We start from the raw sequence: 10,561 nt of genomic DNA on the forward strand, positions 1-10,561 counted from the left end.
TGTGGAACCGAGAAGCTCCGAAGTTTCCCGAAGTGAAGAGTCGAGTCAGTACGAATGTTTCCGAAGCTCCACGGAAGCTTACGAGCGTTTCTTCCCCGGTGCCTAGGAGGCTCATCTGATTGTGGTCACCGGCCGATAGGGCTGGTCGGCTCCGGGCAGTTCCTCGCTGGCTTCCAACGAAGTTTAGGTTCGCCGACCGACCCTGGCGTAGTGGGCTTTTCCAACCCCCTCTGGCGGCGGCGGAAGCCGAGCCCACACGAGGCCTAGCCGAACTCCGCCGAACGTCTCCGAGCAGGATTCTCCAGAGCCTCAGTGCCCGCCTCCTCCTGTCCGAAAGCTCCCGAGTGTTGCCGGACGGGAGAATCGGCCTCGGCCGACGGCCGCCCGCAGCACCGCGCGGCGGGAGGAGCGAAGATGGCGGGAGGGTGCGGCCAAGAGGCTGCTGGGATTGTGGCGGACCCAGCGGCAAAATGGCGGCTGTGCGGCCAGGTGAGGCGGGCGGGCCTGTACGGGCAACGGGACAGTGTGGTTGTGCTGTCGCGATGAGAGGCCATTTGGGCTAGCTCCGCAACTCCTCTAATTGTCACCCCGCAATTCCGGGCCCTGGTGGATGAAGCCCACTAGTACGGATTTCTGCGCCGGAGTTGGGGGGAGGGGGGCATGTCTTCCGGTTGGGCGTGAGCTTGGGGCACTTCGGGGATCCGGCGGTTTCCCTGAAGTTCATCTCTGTACACCAGTGACATACCTGAGGTGCACCCTGGGGGACCCCCCCCCCCTGTATACAACCATACAACGCCTGTGCTCCCAGGACCCACCGGCGGCTCATCCAGGGTACACTACCGTAGCACACAACCATAGCTCACTAAAACTGTCACGCATGGCATACTTGTGGCTCATCCTGAGCATACCCGCTGCTCACCCCGAGTGCACACTTGACACACCCGTTTCTCACCAAGCGCTACACCCTTGGCATACCGGACTAGCATACAGAAGTTACTCGGGACACAACCATAGCACATTTTCAGCTCACCCCTGGCATAGCTACCGCTCACCCCAAGTGTGTAAGAATAAGTAAGAATTAAGTTTGTGGGAAGAAATGAAAGATGATGATTTAGACTATCTCAAACAGCTAGAGCAGGCTTGTGACAGAGACATGACTATTATGTTCTGGCCACATGATGATCAGGACACGGGATCCAATCACTCAATGACCAGAGTTCAAGACAACAGATTACGAGCTTTAGGCTGGGTGTTTGTAGCTAAGGCTAGGTAGGGAAGGGGTGCTTGTTAAGTGCATACTAGGTAAGTTAGCTCTTTTCCTTAGACAAACTGATTTTGGAATTTCAGGGTCTGTTGTCTCTTTTTGCAACCATGGAGTATCTAGGGTAAGGGTCAACTGCTTTTCTTCTGGACTCTGTGTGTCTGGAGTCAGGGCCAGCTGCTTTTCCTCTGCCATACCCAAACAGCTGGCCTCCTGGAACTTGGAGCTAAGTTTTAGGGCCTTGGCTTTTGGTGGGATTATTTTACCAATTATAGCCATGACACACCTGCTGTTTGCCCTGGGATACACCGTGACACACCTGCAGCTCACTACAGATTTATTCATAGCACGTGCTGGGACATACTCAAGATATTCATAGCATGCATGCATGCAGCTCACCCTAAGCACACCTATAGTTCTCCCCAGTACATCCATGGCATACCTAAGGTACACCTTTGGCACATACCAGACACAACCATGGTGTAGTGTCAGCTTACCCTGGGTGAATGCACACCTGTATATTCACACACAGTCATGCCCCCATGGCTTACTTGAGTCCTGGTCAACCAGAAGCTGCTACAGCCCACATTTCACCATGGCGGAGTCCCATGCCCAATGACCCAGATGATGTGTGGGCAGACAGGGCCAGGTGCCAGCAGTGTGAGTCAGAAGGTGGTCACAGCCAGCTCAGACCTGTGCTTGTCCATCCATCCATCCATTCTCCCAAATGTTCCTTAATGGAACAAATTTCAGAAATGTGATTTATTACACGTGCATCCTAGGCAGCCTGGCACTTACCACCATACTGCTTCGTTTAGTAGCTACCACAGACTTGGAAGTGCTATTGTTGTATGCATAGTTAAAGAGAAATTCCTATAGAGAAAGTGGTCTTGGAATGAAGTCACATAAAAGGCCCAGTTTCCAGGCTGGGCTGTTGGCCTACTCCACTCATCCAGCAGTTGAGAGGCTAAGTCAGGAAGATGGCCTTGAGTTCCAGGCTGGACAGGTCAGAGCTACATAGTGATGTCCTGTCTCAAATTAAAACAAAACAAAACGAGTATAATCCCAGCTCTTGGTAGACTGAGGCAGGAGGACAAATTCAAGGTCAGCCTGGGCTACACAGGAGACCTTGTCACAAAAGAAAAAGATAGTTCCTACCAGAAAAGCCTTTGCCACACCAAGCAAACACTTCTTCTTTTACTCCCACAGTGGACATCGGCCTTGTATCTGTTGAGAGCCACACTGATTACCAAAAATCATTGAAAAAGAAAGTGTTAAGTCCCAAAAGTCAGACAGCAGTTCAACCAGATGAACTCCTGTATGTTTGAAGTGTTAGAATTATTTTAATTAATTAATCAGTTACTTTTAAATGCCATTTAAGCTGGGCATAGTGGAACACACCTTTAATTCGGTCACTTGAGAAGCAGAGGCAGGCAAATCTCTGTGAGTTCGAGGCCAGCTTAGTCTACATAGGGAGTTTTGGGAAAGCCAGGGCTACATGGTGAGACCCTGTCTCTGAAAATAAATATGCCATTTGAGGGTTTTTTTTACAGTATTTTAAAAAATGTTTTATGTGCATGTGAACGGGAACACTTGAGTGCAAGATACCCACAGAAGCCAAAAGGCATTAGATTTCCTGAAGCTAAAGTTATAGACATTTGTGGCTGCCTGATGTGGGTGCTGGGAACCAAACTTGGGTCTTCCATAGGAACAATATGTGCTTTTACCAGCTAAACCATCTCTCCAGCCCCTCCCTATATAGTATTTCTCAAGTCTCACAATTTTGATCTTTAACAATAAACAGCAGCAGATACAATTTAAATGTTTCTGCTACCTTTTGGGCAGGGTGGGCGTGGGGGGTGGGTGTACCATTGTTGGGGATTGGGCCCAGGACTTTTTCATGCTAGACAAGTGTCTTTTACATACATCCCAGCCCTGATACTAGGTGTTATAAAAGGATCCAAAGGGCTGGACGGAGGTGGCACACGCCTTTAATCCCAGCACTCGGGAGGCAGAGCCAGGCGGATCTCTGTGAAGTCTACAGAGTAAGATCCAGGACAGGCATCAAAACTATACAGAGAAACCCTGTCTTGAGAAAAAAAAAAAAGGACCCGAAGTGGGGCTGGAGAAATGACTCAGCTGTTAAGAGCACTGGTTGTTCTTTCAGAGGATTCAGGTTTGATTCCCAGAACCCATGTGGCAACTCACAGCCATCTGTAACTCCAGTCCCAGCAATCTGACACCCTCTTCTGGCCGCTTCATCCGTGAGGTACATAGACATTCATACAGGCAAAACACCCATACATGTAAAACTAAAGGGGGGAATTTAAAAAATTTTAAAGAAGATTCAAAGGGAAGAAAAACCCCAACTGACATAAAACCAACCCAAATAATGACAGGTATCTAGGTAGCCTAGTTTAGCTGGGACCTGGAAAAGAACAGATCAGGTTTTCTAGAGTACCCTGTGGAAACATGATGCCACCCCAGTCACACTTGGCTTCCTGCTCCCACACGTGTGCCCGCCAGGAGGCTGCCCAAAGGCTGTTACTAATGTCCTGTGTTTACCAGTTTATGACTTGCCCATGCAAGAGTCCACCTCTCCAGAGTAGGCAGCTTCAAGCTGGCCTTCAAAGTCCAGTGGCCGAGGGAATCTCACAAGGCACCACTTCCTTTTCTGCAGCCGCAGGGAACACGGAGGACAGAGCAGAAGATGTGCACAGCTTGGGTTCAGGTGCTGCTGTCTGCTCAGAAGGCAGCCTCTTTTATAGGAGATTTTGGCCAGATTCAGAATTTTTATGGTGTGCATACACATGTAGAGACGTGCACAGCATGAGTGTGCAGCCAGTGTGGGACTACAGACAGGCAGCCTGACCCAGGTCACATTCCATCTAGGGATGGGCCAGGCAGGTTTTCAAGTACAAAACTTCAGACTCAGAGACACAAGGGAGGTTCCATTACACCCTAGAGCTGACTCTCACAAGATGAAGAATAACACCTACATGGAACATGAGATGTTCTAAGAGGCAAGCATAAATACATGGATGCTTTAAAAAGTACCCCCCCCCAGACAGTTATTTTTGGAGAAGTGAATAAGATTCAATCAGAAAGCAATGTCCTAGGAGGCATGGATGTAGAGGTGATACCGGGACTTAGCTGTGGCCATTGTTCACCTCCATTTGTAAACATGGAGTCAGAGAACTAAATGACTGCCATGTTGCTGTTGATGTCTTACTGGCAATCCTTTGTCTTCCAGGGAGAGGCTCCTTCAAGGTGGTATCCTGCTGCTGCTGCTGCTGCTGCTGCTGCTGCTGCTGCTTCCCAAGGCCTTGACCAAGCAGAGTCCCTTTAAGGGCAGTACCATAGTGATTAGCTGGCCTGACACACTCAGCTCTCTGCCTTTTTGTGCCTTTCATTCTCCCCCCCCCCCCCCCCTTTTTTTTTTTTTCTTAAATTCTGATTAGTAACTTGTAAGAGGGAGAGGTATTCCTGGTATGCTGGCTCTGTCACTCACTAGCTCAGCCCTGTTCCCTTCACAGGCCTGGTATGTTCTAGGGATTGGCCACTTGCCTGCCACCAACCAAACCAGCATGGCAGGAGGTGAAACCCATTACTTTGAATGGCCAAGTGATACATTTTCTCTAAAGAAATGAGAAGGACCCTCTTTGTGACTCATGACACAAACCAGAATGAAGAGCGCCCTCTGTCCTGCCTGCAACTGCTGATAATTGGGGTGCTTAGGCCATGCCCTACCAGGGTGGGAGGGGTCCAGCATCTCTCTTGTAACCACCAGGTGCCCTCAGGTGAGCATTCCAGGAGCCCATGTAGCAGTAGAAGCCCCAGGTAGTCAGGAGCTAGTGGCTGGGTTCCATGACCATCTGTAGGTATCCTGTTGGAACTTACCCAGACCTGCTGATTTGCAGCTGTGGGTGGCAGGATGGGCCTCTCTGCTTGGCCACCTGAGTAGTTGTACCCCATTGGTGAGCTTGAGGATCCTTGATGACTTACCAGCTCTCGTCAGTTCCTCTTCAGATGCTGTTTCACGTCAGTGGGCTATACTATGCCCTGTACTTCCTAGCTACATTCCTGATGATTGCATATAAAAGTAAGTTCTGAGTGCCAGGCCCATCAAAGAAATTGTGCCCCTAATACACTGATCTGAGTTCTGGCTGTGTATGTGTCCCTAGGTCAGGTTTTCAGCTATCCTTGTAACTATCTGGTCCTGGATCTGCTCCTCTTGCTTCTGATGGGGATTCTTGAAGTAGCTCGGCTATACCTAGGTGAGTTGGCTGTGAAACCATAAAATGCTTGTCATCCCATAGGTGTTCTTTTAGACTTTCTGAACCTTTAAATATTAATCATTTTTTAAAAGATTTATTTACTTATGTGTACAGAAGAGGGCGCCAGATCATTCAGATGGCTGTGAGCCACCATGTCGGTGCCAGGAATTGAACTCAGGACCTCCGGAAGGGCAATCGGTGCTCTTAACCTCTGAGCCATCTCTCCAGCCCAATATTAATCATTTTATAGTGTGGATCTTGTAGACATTTTCATTCAGGCAGCTTTACCAGGTGCTTTGCAGAGTCACCTATGGAGTCATTAAGTATTAAGCATTTGTTCAGAAGCTATGATCTAAGAATAGACAGGTGACATCCTCCTGTCTGTAAAGGTGTATGTACTGCAGCTGTCCTCAGACCAGAAGCCTAAAATGGAGCTCCACAGTGCTCCCCTCAACTGCCCTCATCCCTACTGCTTTCAGCAGTCAGGGAGAAAGTCTGGTAGAGAGGGAGTCTGGAGTGTTTGCCAGATCCCTGCGAAGATAGGAGACCCTGCCTCCCCAAGCCCACTCTGTCACATCAGGTCCCACCTTGAGGACACTCTTTGCCGGTCGCCTCTATTTATTTATTCATGTATTTATTTATTTACTTATTAAGACACTCTTATGTAACTAAGGCTGGCCTTGAACTCCTGATCCTTCTCTCTCTTCCTCCTGAGTGTTGAAATTGTAGGCATGCATCAGCATGTCCAGTTTTTATGCATTGGTAGGTTCAAACCCAGGGCTCACGAATGCTAGACAAGCACTGTATCCCCATCACTTTCTTTTTTTCTAAGTCACACGGTTCATTTAGACAAGCGTTAGGGTTCTTCCTCCCAGAGCTGGCTGCAGTGATGGGCACGTGTCTAAGTCCCTAGCTCTGCCCCTGCTCTTTCCTATACTCAGTCACAGACATGTGTAAATAAGGCGCCTCATCCCGGTACATTGCACTGTCAGGCTCTGATCCCTCTCTTTTGATTGGATCTGGTACCTTCTCTCCCCCTCTGCTGGGAGTGGCAAGTATCCTCCCTGCTCATCTTAGACAGAGAGCCCCAGTGTCTGCTGCCATGGACTGTGCTGGATGGAGTTTGTACAGCTGCCCATGGGGTGCAGAGACAGTTGCCACATCAGTAGTCAGGCCAACCCTTTACAGTGCCCTGTAGGGGGCTGTCAGCATCAGACCTCTCCAAGCACTTGGCATTCAGCAAACCCTTAAGCACCCCCACCACTAGAATCAGCATAATCAGACACCCAGGGTTAGGGTCTGAGGACCTTCAGATTCCCCCAGCAGCTAGAGTCAACAGACCCTCAGGCACCTCAGGCACCTCTGGTCAGTCAGCTATTGGCAGCTCCAAGTTGGCATTTTCCATGACTGACCCATTTGTTTGTAATGTTTTTCATAAGTATTCATGAAATTTTCCAGAACCAACTTGCCTTAGCCAGAGTAAAATATTTTTAGATATTCTAAACAAAATCCTTTTGATCCCACTTGGATTTAGAAAAAGGTGGCAAATACCCACAGTTTTACAACCACACTGTTTGTGTCTCAAGAGGACAGAATCTGAGATTTACCCGTTACTGCTCTCTGATGTGGAATGGCCTGAGTGGGCAGTTTTCCCGAATCCTGTGACTTCATTGACCCTTAGTAAGCACAGCACCTGGAGCTGGGCAGTTGATGGGGTGTCCTGTAGCGCCTGCCTCACTCTCTTCTGTGTTCTTTTTCCAGGCACGAAAGGCAACCTGACCGAGGCTGAAGTGCCACTGACTGCCAGCCTGGCATTCACTGCACTCAGTGGCCTCCTTTCTGTTCACTTCCTGCTCTGGCAGACCTTGGTACTGTGGATGGACTCGGTCCTCAGCACCATTCTCCTGGTGCTGCATGGGCTGGAGGCTGGCTTGCAGGTGGTGGTCATTGCTGACTTCATCAGGTAGACAGACCAGGATAACCTGCAGAGCAGTACTCCTCAGCCTCCAGGCAACTCCTTCGCTCCCAGACACAAAGGGTATCTTTTTATTGATTGTCTGTAGATGGATGTGAATGGTTTATAAATCTTCTTTAGTGAGGAGGTTACCAGAACCAGGGAGGGACAAACTTAGGAGCCTAGATGTTGAAGCTGGCCATCACGGACAGTAGTCAATCCCAAGATGTCCTCATGTCATGTGCTGGGGTACTGGCCATAGCAGGACCACCAGTGATTGCCAGGCCAGTGGAAGGCAAAGCCTTTCAGGAAGGCAACATCTGAGGGCAGCCCAGAGCTCCACCCTGTCTCAGCCCCAGACAGCAGCATCCTGGCAGAAGGACTTGACTCTGTTGCTCTGCCACCATGGGTTTTCTCACAGGAATGACTGACTTCCGTGTTTCCCACACTGGCCCTGCTTCTTGTTCTGAGAACCTCCTGTACTGTTTTCAGGCCTGGGATCACTCTGGAGCTGCAGGATGGCAGGCCTTGTGTTCCAGTGTCCCCCCAATTTGGCTCCCCATAAGGCCAGCACTGAATAAAACTCTGGTTTCCAAAAGGAAACAAAAGTAAATATATACAAGGTGTGGTGGCACACAAACACTTTTTTTTTTTTTTTTTGAGCTGAGGATGGAACCCAGGGCCTTGCCTTTACCACTGAGCTAAATCCCCAACCCCCACAAACACCTTTAATCCCAGGACCTAGGAGGCAAAAGCAAGCCTGTCTTTGTAAATTCAAAGCCAACTTGGTCTACATAGTGAATTGCAGGTCAGCCAGGGTTACATAGTAAGACTTTGTCTCTAAAACAAAAACAAAAACAAAAACAAACCCACAAAAACAAAAGTAGGAGGTTGGGGCTGAAGAGATGTCTTAGCAGTTAAGAGCACTGGCTGCTCTTCCAGAGGACCTGAATTCCATTCCCAGCACCTACATGGCAGCTCACATCTGTTTATAACTCCAGTTCTAGGGGATCTGACACCCTCACACAGACATATATGCAGGCAAAACATCAATGCACATAAAATAAAAATAAAATTTTAAAAAATAAACAGGCTAGAGAATTGTGTATGTAATGTTTACCTCAGCTACTTTCAGTGGGTGGGGTGTGGGGTGGGAGGTGGTTTGTAGGGACAGAGACAGATTGGAAGAACAGCTTTTAGTCAAGGAGTCTGTCACAGTCCATTAAACTAGCTTTTGTCGAGTGCCACGTGAACTCCATCTCATCTCTTGCTTTTCTATTCCTAGCCCAGTTTTTCTTAAAAAGTATTTAAGCAGTTTTTTAAAAAACAGATTCTTTCATTTGTTTCTGTTATGTGTTGTCTGTGACACTGTGTCTAATTATCTAGTTTCTCTTTTAAAAAAAATAAATAAGTAGTTATGCTGTCGTGTTTGTCTTAATTATAACCACCTACCTTCCCTCTTCCTGTTGCCTCTTCTCAGCTCTATCCTGGGACTTGCCCTGTACCTTCTACCTGTCTTCCCTCTACCCCAGGAACGGTCGAGAAACTCCGTCGAGTGTGTTGAGACTGGTAGTCGCTGGGCCATCCAAGCCTTCCCTGGGACCAGGGAACCGGCTATGCTCATGGGTCTTTGGCTGGTTTCCTTTAACCCATATCTCCTGGAGACCAGGATGGCCTGGAGACATGCTCTCCCTGTCCCACAGGCAGGCTTGGGAAGGACGGGTGATCTAGAAAGCCTGGGGCACTTCCCTCCCCAGTGGCCCTGGAGCTCAAGCAAGTATAGTCTGGGTAATGCAGAATGGGCTAAGGCTAGTGGATCTGGGGGGCTCAGCCACTCCCTGCAGATCAGGTCAGGATCTCAGTTGGGAAGGAAGCTTGTCACCTTTACACATAGTAAACCAGAGTTTCAAGCCATTAGCACCACTACTCTTACTGGCCATATGGAAGTGGTATTTCAGGTGGCCCAGAGTGGACATCAGCTACTACCACTAGCTTGGGCTGCCTCACAACAAAGTCAGTAACAGCTCTAAGGAGCCCCACCTGAGCTGCACTACGTGTTTCCCACACTACCCTTTCCCAGCTCTGCCCAGGAATGTCAGGGCCAACACATGCACCTGCCCTCCCTTTACACAGCTGAACGCTTGACCCCTGCTTTCCGGGCCAGGGCAAGGTCTGTGAGGTCAGCAGTAAGGGCTGGGAACCAGGAAGCTCTCAGGTTCATCAGGAGCTGGGCCTGGAGGACCAAGTCCACCTCTGCCAGCCCTCTGTCCAGCTTACCTGTGGTATCCCAGACAGTGTGTCAGGTGGGTCAGTGCTGCTGGGTCAGTGCTGCTGGCCCTGTGTATGGGGCAGAGCACTCAATGCCTAGGAAGTGCTGACTGCCTGCTCAGGACAAACATGCCAGGGCCCTGCCTTCTGGGACTGTAGCCTGAGACCCTGACTTCCTGGCAGCACCCATTTCCTCTGTCCCAACTCTGGGAACAATAGCCGGGGCCTTAGGGTCCCTTGTTCACATAAGGGCAGTACCCTTGGCTAGTGGGCCATAACTCCATTTGTTTCCTCCTAGCCAGCTAGTTGACTACTCCAAATTCACCCAGTCTTGGCCCGATCTGTCAGCAGAGTGGGCAGGGTAATCTGGAGGTCAACATGGTGGGACAGGTAACTATATAAATAGCCCATCCCTCAGCAGATGCTCAAGCTGGACAGCCTTTAGGAGTTCCTATATGTGAAGGAAGGAGAGGCCCCACCCAGGAGCTAATAGCTCCCAGACTCAAAGCCCTGAACCCAATATCCCAGACCCCAGACTGAACCACTGAAGAGCTCTGTCCCAGTGCAACTTGGGGGTGGATGGGTGGAGGGCACCTGATCCAGGGGCTTGGTGGAACGCTCCGCATGGCTGCAACCCCTCATAGGCTTCATCCAGTTACTGCCCCTGCAGGCCGGTCCAGGTCCCCACCTGCTACTGCAGCTTAGCCAGTTAGAGCAGCTGGGGCCGCACCCTGCACTTCAGGCCCAGCTGCGAAGGGGCCCCAGGTGCTTTGGGGACCGCTGGGAGGACAGATGGAGGCG

The 10,561-nt window shown here is 49.8% G+C and overlaps 1 protein-coding gene across 1 annotated transcript; it reads left to right on the forward strand.

Annotated features, from left to right (window-relative positions):
* The first annotated feature begins 72 nt into the window (after window positions 1-72).
* On the forward strand, window positions 73-8,134 carry Tmem80 (transmembrane protein 80). The gene is made up of 5 exons (XM_036199049.1): window positions 73-489; window positions 4,515-4,534; window positions 5,270-5,363; window positions 5,446-5,538; window positions 7,300-8,134. The coding sequence occupies exons 1-5, from the start codon at window positions 471-473 to the stop codon at window positions 7,503-7,505; spliced, it is 432 nt and encodes a 143-aa protein (XP_036054942.1). The 5' UTR covers window positions 73-470; the 3' UTR covers window positions 7,506-8,134.
* The last annotated feature ends 2,427 nt before the right edge of the window (window positions 8,135-10,561 follow it).

Source organism: Onychomys torridus, chromosome 1 (genome assembly GCF_903995425.1).
Source record: "Onychomys torridus chromosome 1, mOncTor1.1, whole genome shotgun sequence".
Classification (NCBI taxonomy): Eukaryota; Metazoa; Chordata; class Mammalia; order Rodentia; family Cricetidae; genus Onychomys; species Onychomys torridus.

Coding starts and splice junctions, on each gene's coding strand:
- Tmem80 (XM_036199049.1), top strand. Junction 5,364..5,445: donor CCTGATGATTGCATATAAAA/GTAAGTTCTGAG, acceptor ATGTGTCCCTAG/GTCAGGTTTTCAGCTATCCT. Junction 5,539..7,299: donor AGTAGCTCGGCTATACCTAG/GTGAGTTGGCTG, acceptor TTCTTTTTCCAG/GCACGAAAGGCAACCTGACC.